The sequence below is a fragment of the Liolophura sinensis genome, chromosome 7 (assembly GCF_032854445.1).
Source record: "Liolophura sinensis isolate JHLJ2023 chromosome 7, CUHK_Ljap_v2, whole genome shotgun sequence".
Lineage (NCBI taxonomy): Eukaryota > Metazoa > Mollusca > Polyplacophora > Chitonida > Chitonidae > Liolophura > Liolophura sinensis.
Genome location: NC_088301.1, coordinates 3,571,198 through 3,588,823, shown reverse-complemented (window position 1 = coordinate 3,588,823; position 17,626 = coordinate 3,571,198). Strand labels below are relative to the sequence as shown.

At 41.1% G+C, this 17,626-nt stretch overlaps 2 protein-coding genes across 2 annotated transcripts; both read left to right on the top strand.

The window, feature by feature from the left end:
• Positions 1 to 8,821: 8,821 nt before the first annotated feature.
• LOC135469828 (uncharacterized) lies at positions 8,822 to 10,726 on the top strand. Its single transcript, XM_064748438.1, has 3 exons — positions 8,822 to 8,913; positions 9,259 to 9,894; positions 10,075 to 10,726. Exons 1-3 carry the CDS (start codon positions 8,822 to 8,824, stop codon positions 10,724 to 10,726), a joined length of 1,380 nt encoding a protein of 459 aa, XP_064604508.1.
• Positions 10,727 to 11,872: 1,146 nt separating this feature from the next.
• LOC135471712 (toll-like receptor 6) lies at positions 11,873 to 16,443 on the top strand. Its single transcript, XM_064751032.1, has one exon. The coding sequence runs from the start codon at positions 11,964 to 11,966 to the stop codon at positions 14,922 to 14,924; it is 2,961 nt and encodes a 986-aa protein (XP_064607102.1). The 5' UTR covers positions 11,873 to 11,963; the 3' UTR covers positions 14,925 to 16,443.
• The last annotated feature ends 1,183 nt before the right edge of the window (positions 16,444 to 17,626 follow it).

Here is a 17,626-nt window from a genome sequence, read left to right as displayed (position 1 = left end):
TGCGTCTTTGAGTAATATCGAGTCGAGACACATAATATCTTTAAATATGATAAGAAAATAACTTTAAATATGCTGTATTATATGTACTATGTAAAATATGTCACGGCTATTCTGCTTTAGTATGATCGTATGACCATCCATAAAATAAATTCATACATGATGTAATCAAGCTGAACACATCCAGGAAGGTCCCGTGTGCTACAGCATGTGTAAACATTAACTACGGCGCATGTGTGGTCTATATCGACCAGATGATCGTTATGTTTTTGTTATCTATTTAACAGTTAAACCCCGACCACGCACCTGGCATCTTTACCACACAGATGTTTAATATTAACGGGATCGACAAGAAAACAGACGGTATTCATTTTAGTTAAAAATAGTATTTCTACATTTCACATGCATTTATAACACTCTTTAAAGATGAGTAAAAAGCATATCCTATGTCCTGATAACTTTTCTCTCTCACGCAATGACATATAAAACACACATCATACAAATAAATAAATTCAACACTTACTGTCTCTCTGCGTGTACGTCTGTGTATCTATCTATATGTTTGTGAGTGTATGTACGTCTATCTATCTGTATGTTTGTGAGTGTGTGTGTACGTCTGACTATTTGTCCGTCTGTCTGTCTATTTACATGTTTGTATGTGTGTACGTCCATCTATTTGTCTGTCTGTCTGTCTGTCTGTCTGTCTGTCTGTCTGTCTATCTATCTATATGTTTGTGTGTGTGTGCGTCTATTTCTCTGCCTGTCTGTCTATCTATATGTTTATGTGTGTGTGTGTGCGTCATTTGTCTGTCTATCTATACTTTTGTATGTGTGTGTACATTTATCTATTTGTCTGTCTGTCTACCTATCTATCTATATGTTTGTGTGTGTACGTCTGTCTGTCTATCTATCTATATGTTTGTGTGTACGTCTACCTGTCTTTCTATCTATCTCTATGTTTGTGTGTGTGAACGTTTAACTATTTGTGTTTCTGTCTATTTATCTATATGTTTGTGTGTGTACGTCTACCTGTCGTTCTATCTATCTCTATGTTTGTGTGTGTGTGTGTACGTCTAACTATTTGTCCGTGTGTCTGTCTATCTATACTTTTGTATGTGTGTGTACGTTTATCTATTTGTCTGTCCGTCTACCTATCTATCTATATGTTTGTGTGTGTACGTCTGTCTGTCTGTCTATCTATATGTTTATGTGTGTGTGTGTGCGTCATTTGTCTGTCTATCTATCTGTCATGTTTGTGTGTGTATACCTCTATCTGTCTGGTCTATCTATCTATATGTTTGTGTGTGTACGTCTAACTATTTGTCTGGGTGTCCTATCTATCTATATTTTTTGTATGTGTATACGTCTATTTCTTTGTCTGCATGTCTATCTATTTGTTTATGTGTTTTGTGTGTGTCTCTGTATGTTTTCATGTTTGTCTGTCTATCTGTGTGTCTAAATGTCTCTCTATCTTACACTAACCGTCCTAACTTCCAGGCTTGTATACTTTCTCTCTTCTGTGTTATTTTGGGTTGGACATTGTTTTGGACATTGGTCTCGCGATAATTAACCTGGAACGGTTATGAAGTGTTGACGATATGTATACGATATAGGCAGTTTGACGTTTCCGATTACGAGAAAAGTTAAACGAGATTAAGAAATAAAAGATTTGTGAGGCCTCACGAAAGAAAGATTATTTTATTACAAAACTTTCCTAGACATGCAAGCTACAATAATAGCTCTAAATGTTGCAATAATTACCATTGGATAGTTTATACAAATTACGTAACCACAAAGAATGCATGTCACAAAATTTGAGTGGAACCCACGGATGGCCGTGGTTTCCTCCCGCCTTGATGCTGGTCGCCCTGTTGTTTCAGGTGAAATAATATTGAGTATAGGTAAAACATAATCAAATAGATAAATATATAAATATGTACGGGAAATGCTATTGTGTCATATACAGATTGTCCTCTCCGGCCGTAGGTAAGGTGTGTCAGCAACCTACGGATGGTCGTGGCTTCCCCCGGGCTCTGCCGGTTTCTTTCCACCTTAATGCTGGTCGCCATCGTGTAAGTGGAATATTCTCGAGTACGTCGTAAAACACCAATGAAATAAAATAAAATAAATAAACATATACAGATAGTGTTAAGTTTGCACTTAACGACCGAACGGCTGAAATATTCAGACCTCACCGACAACTAAGCTCTTACAGGTAAATGGCGTCACGTGTTTGCTTTGAATAGATAAACAAACATGTGAGAAGAGGCTGTTGACAAGGGTTGATAGGTTTGACCTGGAACATCAGTTGACAGGTGCAAAATAATTGAAGGTAGGTAAAGATCTCCTCGTGCTTTCATTGTAAAGATAAAGCAATGTCAAGTGTTCGGTCTGCACTGAAAAACCAGCAGTGTAAATTTACAACAAACAGTATATACCGTTCATACTGTATACAACAAGGCTGTACAAACATAAGGCCGTACCATTAATACTGTATACAACAAGGTTGTACAAGTCATAAGGCCATACCGTTAATACTGTATACAACAAGGTTAGACAAGTCATAAGGCGTACAGTTAATACTGTATTCAACAAGGTTGTACACGTCTTAAGGCCGTACCCGTTAATACTATATACAATAAGGTTGTACAAGTCATAAGGCCGTACCGTTAATACTGTATAAAACAAGGTTGTGCAAGTCATAAGGCCATACCGTTAATACTGTATATAACAAGGTTGTACAAGTCACAACGCCGTACCATTCATACTGTATACAACCAGGTTGTACAAATCATAAGGCCGTACCGTTCATACTGTATACAACCAGGTTGTACAAATCATAAGGCCATACCGTTAATATAGTATACAACAAGGTTATACAAGTCATAAGGCCGTACCGTTAATACTGTATTCGACAAGGATGTACACGTCTTAAGGCCGTACCGTTAATACTATATACAATAAGGTTGTACAAGTCACAAGGCCGTACCCTTAAATACTGTATAAAACAAGGTTGTACAAATCATAAGGCCATACCGTTAATACTGTATACAACAACGTTGTACAAGCTATAAGGCCATACCGTTAATACTTTATACAATAAGGTTGTACAAATCATAAGGCCATACCCGTTAATATTGTATTCAATACGGTTGTACAAGACACAAGGCGGTACTGGTAATACTGTGTACAACAAGGTTGTAAAAATTATAAGGGCATATGTAGTTCATATGTGGATAAGAGAATATTAAAACCTGGTTTACCACTGAGGTAAATCTGCAGAGTTCATGAACGTGCTGTAGAACGTACGTCTTGTTTGTTTAGTAGGTTCTGGGATAATCTGTCATACTTCAACATGCCGTGGTGTCGATGGTCAAACTCAATGCTACATTTTAAGCATTGTCACGGAGGGGTAGTATAAGTCTGTGACTGCGGGGCGAGTGACCAGTCATGACTGCATGGTTTATCAGCCAGCCTCAACATGGAGCGGAGACTGGATTAAGAGTGTCCAACACAATAATAAATTTAAACATATGTAGGCGAAAGTTTTCCATTAGTTCACACTTAACATATTAAAGACTGTCACCTAACTGGAACTAGACGAAATATGCAGAACACATAGGAACTAGAAATAAAGTATGTAACCAGGCCGCAGTAAAAATACTGACTGTTGACGAGGAAACATCCATATACGGCCAAGATGGAGGGTGGAGGCGGCCACTTGCTATCCTGTATGAGTACATCCATGTACGTCCAAGATGGAGGGTGGAGGCGGCCACTTGCTATCCTGTATTGATAAATCCGTCTACGTCCAAGATGGAGGGTGGAGGCGGCCACTTGCTATCCTGTATTAGTACATCCGTGTACGTCGAAGATGGAGGGTGGAGGCGGCCACTTGCTCTCCTGTATTAGTACATCCATGTACGTCCAAGATGCAGGGTGGAGGCGGCCACTTGCTATCCTGTATGAGTACATCCATGTACGTCCAAGATGGAGGGTGGAGGCGGCCACTTGCTCTCCTGTATTAGTACATCCGTTGTACGTCGAAGATGGAGGGTGAGGCGGCCACTTGTTATCCTGTATTAGTACATCCACGTACGTCCAAGATGCATGTGGAGGCGGCCACTTGCTATCCTGTATTAGTGCATCCATGTACGTCGAAGATGGAGGGTGGAGGCGCCACTTGCTATCCTGTATTAGTACATCCGTGTACGTCCAAGATGGAGGGTGGAGGCGGCCACTTGCTATCCTGTATTAGTACATCCGTGTACGTCCAAGATGGAGGGTGGAGGCGGCCACTTGCTATCCTGTATTAGTACATCCGTGTACGTCGAAGATGCCAGGGGTGGAGGCGGCCACTTGCTATCCTGTATTAATACATCCGTGTACGTCGAAGATGGAGGGTGGAGGCGGCCACTTGCTATCCTGTATTAGTACATCCGTGTACGTCCAAGATGGAGGGTGGAGGCGGGCCACTTGCTATCCTGTATTAGTACATCCGTGTACGTCGAAGATGGGAGGGTGGAGGCGGCCACTTGCTATCCTGTATTAGTACATCCGTGTACGTCGAAGATGGAGGGTGGAGGCGGCCACTTGCTATCCTGTATTAGTACATCCGTGTACGTCGAAGATGCAGGGTGGAGGCGGCCACTTGCTATCCTGTATGGGTACATGTATGTACATCCAAGATGCAGGGTGGAGGCGGCCACTTGCTATCCTGTATTAGTACATCCATGTACGTCGAAGATGCAGGGTGGAGGCGGCCACTTGCTATCCTGTATTAGTACATCCATGTACGTCCAAGATGCAGGGTGCAGTGCTGTGAAGCACTCTTCACAGATTATAACACATTTTCACATCTTCACTCAGTATCGTTTCAATGAATCTTTTTTTTTGCATTTGATTTCTTGTTTATTTTCATGTTTTATTTCAAAAAATCCTCCTAAAACTTATCAACTGCTTCACTGTCTTCGACATACATTGACGTCGACATGTCACACCGCACAAATATCACACATGTCATACCCGCACAAATATCACACCTGACATATGTTACCCCCATACATATCACACTTGTCTTACCCCACAACTATCACGCCATACACATGTCACAACTCACATGTCACGCCCAACACATGCCACGCCTTGCGCATATCACACCTCACAGGTCACGTCAGGTCACATGCCACGCCTTAATATGCCACACCCCCACAAATGTCACACCCAACACATGTCACACCACACTCACCTCAAATTCCACACATGTCACACTCCACACGTCTCACCTTACACATGTCACACCCCTTCCATGTCGCACCCCACCCACGTCTTACCCACACATGTCTCACCCCACACATGTCAAACCCCACACATGTTACAGCTACACGTCACATCCCACACGTCAAATCTCCACACGTAACACCTCACACTTCCCACGTCTCACACATGTCACGCCTTACGCATGCCACGCCTTACCCCACACACGTCAAACCCCCACACGTCAAACCCTACACGTCAAAAACTATACGTTACACCCCACACATGTCACACATGTCACGCCCCTACACGTTACACCCCCACACATGTCACATCTCCACGCTTTTCACAAAAAGACTAGAAAACCACATAGCAGAGAGTGTTGCCCACTGTGGATATTGCCAGCGGCCTTCTGGGTAATGATGAATACCAAGCTCATTACTTGATCGTCCATGTGATTGGAAATTCGTTCAGCCGAAGAGAATAGTTACTGATTTCAAAAATATTGAGCACGGAAGCCATACATTGTGATATTTTCAGGTCCTGCGAAACAATTCGGAAGAGAATTAAATTTTTGGCAACAGGCATACAAATTTTTCAGACTTTTAGACAGTTAGTACGTAAATGACAAGGTAACGTCAATACCAGTATTAAGGGGGAAGTAAACCGTCTCGCAAAGAAAAAAAAGAGAGCAATACAGGTAGTCTCCCTTTCGACGCGCAATTTTATATAACCTGAAACGACAATACACCGGCTGTGTGAATAATTTTTGCCCTTAAGCAAAGTAAACGAGAAAACTCAAGTAAGCCACACGCAGAAGAGAAATTCTGATGAGTTAATCAATAGGTCATGCACGTTCGGGAAAGAGGTTCATTTCACATACAGATATATTTTAGGAAATAGTCCAGTTGCGTTCATCAGACGCGGAAACGATATGTATTACGTCGAGCATAACAATTTTTCAATCATACTACGACGAGGAGTCATTGGGTGTATGTACATATACTATGTCTTCTGGTGGCAGGGCGAATCTATGCCGCCAAGGTGCTGCAACCACTGAAGTATCAGTTCGAAGACACCGGACATGGCATCAAGCGAAGCAGAAACATGTACCATTTTTAAAGTCTTTGGTATTGACCCGACCTGGGTTTGATCTCGGGCATCTCGACTTCGAGGCGGACGCTCTAACCATTAACACGATCAGATGGGAAAAGTGAAGTGTTTACGAGACAGTGTTTACGATCTTTCAAATTATAGACAAATCAACAGATAATGAAACCGTTTCGGAATTTTGTTAAATAAAAGCGAAAATAAACCAGCTTTCTCTTATGGAAACTCCTGTTTATCTGAAGTGTTTTTGAGTATAAATAATATTGTATCTTGTTGTGATCTAAACACGGTGGTAGCTGACAATTTCTGTAAATTAGAAACTTCACACCAACATGTAACATCTGTTTTGAATATTATTGGCATCAGGACGTAATACAATACTAGGTGTTCCACTACAATAATGTTTCCATCACATTCCACTGACCTTATCTATCTATCATCGATCAAGTGCCAAGGTAACAAACACCATGTAGCAAGAACTCGAGCGGTTTTGAAGAAAGTGTGTTTTAAAAGATTTTTATAACACCAACATCGTGGCTAAGTAGATCGGTGGTGCGTAATTTGATATATAGGTATTTAGTAAAGAATGGTGTAAGTAAACAATAGCTGAGATTTGAGGTTTTCTAGGAAAATAATAAAAAGCAAACAATAATCTGGCCAAAACGAATATGCTTCCAGCTTCAGGTTAGAAGCCTCATAATGTTCTTGTATTACTCATTACATGTAGATGGAAGTAACACAGAATAACATGTTAATGTATGGCTACTGAGCAGCCGTTGTCATGTTTGTCCAGTGTCCGTATCTCAAATCCAACAATCTGTGCTCATTTTGATACAATCAAGATTTACTGAAACATTTCATTAAAGTATTTCAGAAAGAAGACACAAATATTTAAAACATAAAACTGGATTGGACAAATGCTTACACGGAGCTATTCATGGATTTATCTAATCAGCAAGATTCCATCTAGCGAGCTGCGAGTTCGGTCAGGTTTAAACAATGTCCTATTAATGTACGTAAGTAGTTTTAGCCCACGCAATATAGGTTTGGGCAAAATTGAAGACGATTGCTGTTATAATCTGTTGCACGCTGGAGGCCTCTAGACCACAAAACTTTAATGTTCAGTCGGTGATATTCACTAGTATTGATCTTTAGTCATCCGATTTATAATTATTTTGCGTCCATGGACCGTATTCGCTGATTTGAAATTGCTTGCTAAATGGATGGTAAATTGCTTGGTCGAATGGATGATAAATTGCTTGCTAAATGAATGGTAAATTGTTGGGTCGAATGGATGGTAAATTGTCGGGTCGAATGGATGGTAAATTGTTGGGTTGAATGGATGGTAAATTGTTGGGTCGAATGGATGGTAAATTATTGGGTGGAATGGATGGTAAATTGTTGGGTGGAATGGATGGTAAATTGTTGGGTCGAATGGATGGTAAATTATTGGGTGGAATGGATGGTAAATTGTCGGGTCGAATGGATGGTAAATTGTTGGGTCGAATGGATGGTAAATTGTTGGGTTGAATGGATGGTAAATTATTGGGTCGAATGGATGATAAATTGTTGGGTCGAATGGATGATAAATTGTTTGGTCGAATGGATGGTAAATTACTAGGTCGAATGGATGGTAAATTGTCGGATCGAATGGACGGTAAATTATTGGGTCGAATGGATGGTAAATTGTCGGGTCGAATGGATGGTAAATTGTTGGGTTGAATGGATGATAAATTGTTTGGTCGAATGGATAGTAAATTGTTTGGTGGAGTGGATGGTAAATTGTTTGGTGGAGTGGATGGTAAATTGTTTGGTCGAATGGATGGTAAATTGCTTGCTAAATGGATGGTAAATTGCTTGGTGGAATGGATGATAAATTGCTTGCTAAATGGATAGTGAATTGTTGGGTCGAATGGATTAAAAAATGTTGGGTCGAATGGATGGTAAATTGTTGGGTCGAATGGATGGTAAATTGTTGGGTTGAATGGATGGTAAATTGTTGGGTTGAATGGATGGTAAATTATTGGGTCGAATGGATGGTAAATTGTTGGGTCGAATGGATGGTAAATTGTTTGGTCGAATGGATGGTAAATTGTTTGGTCGAATGGATGGTAAATTGTTGGGTCGAATGGATGGTAAATTGTTTGCTAAATGGACGATAAATTGTTTGGTCAAATGGATGGTAAATTGCTTGCTAAATGGATGATAAATTGTTTGGTCGAATGGATGGTAAATTGTTTGGTCGAATGGATGGTAAATTGTTTGGTCAAATGGATGGTAAATTGCTTGCTAAATGGATGGTAAATTGTTTGGTCAAATGGAGGGTAAACTGCTTGCTAAATGGATGATAAATTGTTTGGTCGAATGGATGGTAAATTGTTTGGTCGAATGGATGGTAAATTGCTTGCTAAATGGATGGTAAATTGTTTGGTCAAATGGAGGGTAAACTTCTTGCTAAATGGATGATAAATTGTTTGGTCGAATGGATGGTAAATTGTTTGGTCGAATGGATGGTAAATTGTTTGGTCGAATGAATGATGGATTGACAGGGTGAATGGATTATAGATTGATCTGTAGCCTAAGATTTGCAGGATTGGTGAATCAGTCGAGGAAACGATGAAGGGCTTCATTGACAGAATGTTTGGTTCACAGATTTGTATGTGGCTTCAGTGTTCGAATGGTTAACCATGTGTTCAAAGACAGTACTAGTGACTTGTGTGGAGACAGTACTAGTGACTTGTGTGGAGACAGTACTAGTGACTAGTGTGGAGACAGTATTAATGACTTCTGTGGAGACAGTACTAGTAACTAGTGTTGAGACAGTACTAGTGACTAGTGTGGAGACAGTACTAGTGACTAGTGTGGGGACAGTACTAATGACTCGTGTGGAGGCAGTACTAATGACTTGTTTGGAGACAGTGCTAATGACTTGTGTGGAGACGATACTAATACCTTGTGTCGAGACACTACTACTGACTTGTTTGGAGACAATACTAATGACTCGTGTGGAGACAGTACAAATGACTTGTTTGGAGACAATACTAATGACTTGTGTAGAGACAGTACTAATGACTTGTTTGGAGACAATACTAATGACTTGTTTGGAGACAGTACTAATGACTTGTTTGGAGACAGTACTAATGACTTGTTTGGAGACAGTACTAATGACTTGTGTGCGGACAGCACTAATGACTTGTTTGGAGACAGTAAACATGATTTGTTTGGAGAGAGCACTAATGACTTGTTTGGAGACAGTAAACATGACTTGTTTGGAGACAGTAAACATGACTTGTTTGGAGACAGCACTAATGACTTGTGTGGAGACAGCACTAATGACTTATTTGGGGACACTACTAATGGCTTGTGTGGAGACAGTACTACTGACTTGCTTGGAGACAGTGCTAATGATTTGTTTAGAGACAGTACTTATGACTTGTTTGGAGACAGTACTAATGACTCATTTGGAGATAGAACTAATGACTTGTGTGGAGACAATACTAATGGCTTGTGTGGAGACAGTACTAGTGACTAGTGTGGAGACAGTACTAGTGACTAGTGTGGAGACAGTACTAGTGACTAGTGTGGGGACAGTACTAATGACTCGTGTGGAGACAGTACTAATGACTTGTTTGGAGACAGTACTAATGACTTGTGTGGAGACGATACTAATACCTTGTGTCGAGACACTACTAATGACTTGTCTGGAGACAGTACTAATGACTTGTTTGGAGACAGTACTAATGACTTCTTTGGAAACAACACTAATGACCTGTGTAGAGACAGTTCTAATGGCTTGTGTGGGTACAGTACTAATGACTTGTTTAGAGACAGCACTAACGACTTGTGTGGCGACAGTAAACATGACTTGTTTGGAGACAGTACTAATGACTTGTTTGGAGACAGTACTAATGACTCATTTGGAGACAGCACAAATGACTTGTTTGGAGACAGCACTAATGACTTGTTTGGGGAGAGCACAAATGACTTGTTTGCAGACAGCACTAATGACTTGTTTGGAGACAGTACTAATGACTTGTTTGGAGACAATACTAATGACTTGTTTGGAGACAGTACTAATGACTTGTTTGCAGACAGTAATAATGACTTATTTGGAGACAGTAAACATGACTTGTTTGGAAACAGTACTATTGACTTGTGTGAAGACAGTATTAATGAGTTGTTTGGAGACAATACTAATGACTTGTGTAGAGACAGCACTATTGGCTTGTGTGGAGACAATACAAATGACTTGTTTGGAGACAGTGCAAATGACTTGTTTGGAGACAGTACTAATGATGTCTTATATGATGGCGGTAAAAATAAGTACAACACAACAGGTGTGCCTTATCTGACACAGGAATAGGTAGGCACACCACCAGGTGTGCCTTATCTGACACAGGAATAGGTAGGCACACCACCAGGTGTGCCTTATCTGACACAGGAATTGGTAGGCACAACACCAGGATATTACGGAGGAACAACTAGGCACAAATACGCCCTTACAAATAGGTACAGCATTATAGTATTAGCTATCCCATCAAACCCCTTCACTCTAAGTTTCTTGAGTTTTACAATGGGTATAATTCTCTTTTCATTAAATATAGACAGGACGTTCAGAATCTCTTCCACTCTGCTTCATGATTGTGTCTAATTCCGCTTAACCAGGGGCTAGGAGTCATGTACTCATCATGTTGAATTGGATCAGCACATTGTATATATGAACAGTTGCAATCCAAGCGCCAGTGAGATATATATTTTATTTATTTATTTATTTATTTTATTGGTGTTTTAAGCCGTGCTCAAGAATATTTCACTTGCACGGCGGGGATCAGCGGTATGGAGGAGATACACGATTTGAATACCGATTTCATTCGCCTGGAGAATGTGTACATGGCGCCTTTCTTACATCATTGAAAACTGCTCTGCTTTTCTTTGCCGTGATCTGTCCTATTTTCGGGCTTTATATACTTTTTTTTTAGCTTTATGGTGGTTTGTGTTAGACGTCGTTTTGGGAATGGCGTTGCGGTTAATGACTCGGAACGTCCATATTGCTGGTATACGAATGTCTGCTTCGACACATAAATTATACGATGTCTTGACAGGTAGGTACATCACCAGACGTGCAACACGATGGCCATACAAATGGGTATAATATTTGGTGTGCCTTATACGAGAACAAATACGTGTACAAATACGTGTACTATGTGGTCATTATATGAAAGGAAAGGTAATCTGGAACCACTCTTAAGAGCCAACCGTATTTTTCTTTAGGATTATTTATAGCTTGCTATATCTTATTTGGCATAATACTGCAGTCCACAGTGATAGCCGGGGTAAATGCTATATGATATTTCCTGTTTGACTTGTATACTGTAAGCTGTTAGATATTACCCCCGCCCCTATAGTTTAGGCCATGATCACAGGTAGAGAGGGGCAGATGTCATGATACATGAAGATGTGATGATTCTAGTCAGTGGAGCAAAGGCTTGTGTTGGTGTAGTGTGTGACTGTTCAGTGTAACATATTATTAAACATCCTGTTGACCTGCTGAGAGATTAAACACCCGGCCTTAGTGCCGTACTGGAGCAGCCTATGACAGAATGACGGGCGCTTTACCCTGGCGTATACTCGTGTGTCTTGCCATCTTGTCCGCTGCTGTGTACAGCGAAGTGTGTCACGTACAGCCACATTGTAACTGCTTCAGGCGAAATGACACAAACATTACCTGTGACATATTTTCCGTTCCTTACATCCCTTTTCTGGGGTTTTCAGACGTTCGCTTCCACACGTTGAAAATTCGCGGTGGAAATCTCCAGTGGATTGGTGAGGGGACATTCGGTGGGCTGACTCTCGGCACTCTGGACATTCAACACACGGGGATTTCCCACCTAAACTGTGACACCTTCAGCGGAATAAGTGATTCCCTGTCTAACATCTGCCTGAGTAACAACTTGCTCACACGCGTTCCTGACTGTGCTCTGGCTAAGTTTACATCGTCGGTTTACTTGGACTTGGTGAACAATAGCATATTCTCTCTCGAGACGGATAACTTCTTGTATCTCACCAATCTACAGAGACTAGAGTTGAGAGCTAACAGAATCTATAACATTGACCACGGAGCATTCCGAGGACTTGGAGAACTGACTACCTTGGATTTGTCGCACAACAACATATCTGTTCTCAACGCTTCGGTGTTTGATGGCTTAAGAAAGCTGGAAGCTTTGAAGTTAAATCACAACCAGTTGGTAGATTTGGGAGATAAAGTCTTCAGTGACATCATGGAACTAAGAATTTTGAACATTGATAACAACAGACTGGCATTCCTGGAAGACAACCTTCTTGGCGGGTTGATTAAGTTGGAGAAGTTGTACATCCGAAACAACAACATTACACGTATTTCACACGCAGCATTTCAGAATCTCGGTCAGCTGAGATATTTAGATTTGTCAGAAAACAACATCAATCGTCTGTTGCCGAAGACATTTAAAAACCTGGCAAATCTGTACAGTTTGGATCTTGAGTGGAACAGCCTAACAGAGATTGCGGCTGGTATCTTTACTGGTCTGTCCGCAATAAGGCGCATGCACCTCGGCCACAACAAAATTGTAGGGATTAACATGTATGCGTTTATACACTGCCCAGAAATGTTAAATCTCAATTTAACTGATTGTCTTATCCAATACATACCACCAGGCGTGTTTAGGAATTTACCACTTCTATCAACATTAGATCTGAGTAGCAATAAGCTTATGAAACTAGAAGCCGGAGTATTTTATAATCTTTCACGGCTGAACACCTTATCACTAAGAAATAATCAGATATCCTTTCTGAGCGAAGTTATATTTTACGAAATTGTACATTCGTTGTACGAATTAGACATTAGACGTAACAGTCTATCATATACTTCCTGGACATGGTTGGGGACGTTACTGGGTCATCTCAAAGGTTTAAGGATTCTTCACTTATCTGACAATCCTCTAAAATATATCCCCATGAATGTACTGCCAATCCTGGAAACAATGATGGAAGCTAATTTGAGGAACTGCAGTTTAGATGAAGTTCCTGGTAATGTACTGAATGTCTCTGGGGATTTCTCCATGAACCGTATTGAGGGCCCCGTTACATTAAGAACTAACCAAGGCTATAATCCCAAATTTAACGTCTCAAACAATAATATTACCGCATTAAACATAAAACTCAAGTTGGTTATTTGGCATGGACTCATGATTGTCAGCGATAACAGCAAAATGTGCGACAGTATGATAGTAGAAATAGATAATCAGTATATAAACTTCAGTTACTATCCTAGTGTGGTAATTTCTGCAAGAAACAACTCTTTCAGCGAGCCTATTCCTTTCCTTTTTCGAGGCGAATTTCGTCAAGGTTTTGGCGATTTACACATTAATCTCGACTTTTCCGACAACGTGTATTTAAGCTTAACACAGCTGCCCTTAAATATCAAAGTTTTAACTCTTGGTGAAATATGGAGTCCTTGTAACACATCAAGCCATTTAAGGATATATGTGGATTCACTCGACATGTCTGGTAACGCTATCTCGTACATTTCCCCAGAAGCCTGTCTCGGGGCTGTTCAGATTTTAGATCTGCGGAACAACCATTTGGAAGTTATGGATAAGCTCATGGATTCGACTGATTCTTCAGCTTTTAGACTTAAGTATCTGGATTTGTCGGGGAACAGAATCTATCAGGCAACTGCTGAGGCGTTCCACGGTCACTACTTGTTTTACACCGTTGACCTACGTGATAACCAGATTGTCAGCTTACAGAGCTTTAAACCTATGCTTACCGAGAGGAAATATTACCGGCTATCTTTATCGGGGAACCCGTTAGCGTGTGGCTGTGAGATTGCCTGGTTAAGAAACAACTCTGTTCATGAGAACTTGGGCTCCATTCGCTGTCAGGCTCCACAGAACTTTGTTAGGTTTCTGGCCTGGTGTTTTCCGCTGACCGGATGTCCTGCCATGTCGTCTGTGTCAGTCACTGATAAGACGAAAGAGATTTGTAAAGATGACTCTCATATAGAACTGTCGAATCTAACTGTGGCTGTTGAGAGAGATGACGCCAATGTTACCTGGACGAAAACTGGACCAGGAACGATGACAGGTGTCACAGTAGAGTACTACTCTGTGGATAATGTTGACGTGAAGAGAGCTATTTTAGTCCACCCAGAGATGGAATTTGTTGTTCTCACCGATCTCCTGGAGGAGAAGGTTTACAACATATGTGTTGCCGCCGTTCTGCATTCTGAGATTAAAAACCCAGCAGTTTGTGCTATCGTAAAAACAACCGATGCTGGAGTAAACATCATCATTTTTCTAGCTACGGCTTTGGGAGTATGTATTTTACTCGTTCTTTTCTTAATGACGTGCGTGTGTTTACAGAAACGTTCGCATAAATATGACCCAGGTACTTCAAATAATTATGCTCAAAAAGTTGCAGCAAAAAGACCTTCAGCTACGTCAACAAACATGTCAACGTTGTCACGTAACATGTCTATCAAGGCAGAAACGAGCGAGGAAACGGTCTGCGCGTATATCTGATGTTCGACTTACCAGGATCCAATCGGATAAAAGAGTATGCTTTAGAACGGTCACAACCAAAACGTTTAGAAAGTTGACTTAAACCCTAAGAGATACACAACAAAGCCTGACTTTGAAGTTTTAATTTATTTTGATCTGCCCATTGCTACAACCGTCTGCCGTAATGACTCGAGGCGAGGAAAAATTGAAAATACTAGCGCTGTTCTATAGGCTGTGTACATGCACTTGTACTGTTTTAACAGAATGGAAAGGGCGTGTTGAAGTAAACAACATGCACGCCTATACAGCTATGTCCTATGAACAGTGTATATTGACGAAAAGCCATCAGGTCGACTATAGGGGTTTATCCATTGTGGACTACGCATACTTCTTTTGTAACATATCTAGACAGGGCAGGGACGCGCGCCCTGACCCACATTGATGTTATTTGACAACCTGGATGATCATTTCAGCGTGTTACATGACTTAAGCACGCCGTTTGCGTTGAACAATTCTTTTCACTGTAATAAAGAATGAATGATGACGTCATAACAGGACTACAATAATGAAAAGCTTCGCGTGTAAACATGTGTACATATTCACACCTGAGCGGTTTTACCTGGGAATGTATGAAAGCTGACATTGATTTATGTAGGCATCAAGCCGTTTCGGAATTTATTCACTAGCTATACTATAAATTGTATTTTTTAAAATACGTATTTACGCTGTACAATTCTTCTTTTCATACGACGAAAAATTTACATAGATGTAAAAAAACTGCACAGAGGTTTAATAGTTGGTGCATGACTAAAAAATAAGGAATTCTCCTCACGAAAGCAATATATGTAGGATCCGTTAGTGTATCCTTGCTGAGACCGGCGTCAGGGGGTTGATTTAGGCTGGGACAGGGCACGGTTTATCTCAACCATCTCGCCATAGAGAATGATGGCGGTTTTTATAACCTTTGTCCCTCCATTTTATTGATTTAATTATTATGGATTTTGTTTATGTCCGGGGGAAACCCACGACCACCCGCATGTTGCTGGCAGACCTTTCCACGTGAGGCTGGAGAGGAAGCTTGCATGAGCTGAACTTGAGCTCACAGTGACCGGTTTAAGAATCCTGGGGCATTGCTCCCTATTGTGCCGTGCTGGCGTGCTAACTTCCTCGGCTATGGAGGTCCCCCTGGTTCTAGTAACAAGATGTACTGATACGCACTGTCGTTAAATATTAACGACCCCTAACTCTCCTCACTTCGGGTACATGTTTACAAAAGAATTGGACGCATGTACATTTTCTTTTAGCACATATGTATAATTAGAGAATATATTCAAAAACACTTTGCCATACTTATGTTTCTAATGCAAATCTTTTGAATCGCGCATGGTTTTAAGGTATGAATTTAGTATCTGAGTATACAAGTGGTATATTTAGATAGCTGATGTTGACAACTGCACGTGCATGTAGTGATTAGACCACAGTGACAGCCTGTCTTACATACTGTCCGCTTGCTTGGGCATATGTGAAAATAAAGCATGATTGCTGGTACTTCCCTGCCTTTTTCTTTTCATATTTAATTTGATACACATGTGAATATGGCCAGGTTCTGGGAATTTGAGTTGATGCCGACGGGATGTGATTAAATCATTTTGTTTTATTTTAATTTATTTTAATTAATTAGACATCGGCGCCTTACTCAGTGAATAGTTCAGTGAATGTGACGACGACCAGTATTATGAGAGGAGAAACGGCTTAGAAGAAACTACCAACAACACTGCCTTCCACAGCAACCTTTCAGAGGCCTCATGCCCGCGGGCTTCCGTTTACTACCTCTGCTGAATAAACCTAATACAGATGGACTGATCACTGTTCACTTGCTGAGCTTTGGAAAAGGCTAGGATTTGCTGAAGCAGTTTCTATTTCTTTGGAAATGCGAGACTTCAAAGTCGACGTACAGCCCCTACGTAAGATATGTAATTAAAAATGAAGACACACCTCCGCTTCGACCAATAAAAATTGTACTCGTTTACCAAGGTAATTTATTCATTGGCTAACACGGAATAAGTTGATTTTCACTGGTATCATAAAACCAGGTGTCTTTCCACCTGGAACAATCCGGATTCGAGAACGTGACCTCAGTGGTCATGGTGCAATCTACTGAAGTGATCAGAGGCATAAGGCAGTTAGGGTTAGAATGTTCGCCTTAACCAGTGAGAGCTGGGGTGTGAAGGTGAACCTGTGAGAGCTGGAGTGTACAGGTAGACCAGTGAGAGCTGGAGTGCACAGGTAAACCAGTGAGAGCTGGAGAGTGCCGGTGAACTGGTGAGAAATGGAGTGTGCAGGTGAACCAGTGAGGGTTGGAGTGTGCAGGCGAGAGCTGGAGTGTGCAGGTGAGAGCTGGAGTGTGCCGGTGAACCGGTGAGAACTGGGGTGTGCAGGTGAACCAGTGAGTGCTGGAGTATCAAGGTGAACCAGTGAAAGCTGGAGTGTGCGGGTCAATCAGTGAGAGTTGGAATTTGAGATTCAACCAGCAAGCACTGCAGTGCACGGGAGAACCAGTGAGAGGTGAAATGTACGGGTGAACCAGTGGGAGCTGGAGTGTGCGGGTGAACCATTAAAGGCTAGAATTTGCAGGTGTAGCAGTGAGTAGCTGGAGTGTGCGGGTCAATCAGGCAGTACTTGAATGTTCGGGTGAACACGTGAGAGTTGGAGTGTACGGGTGA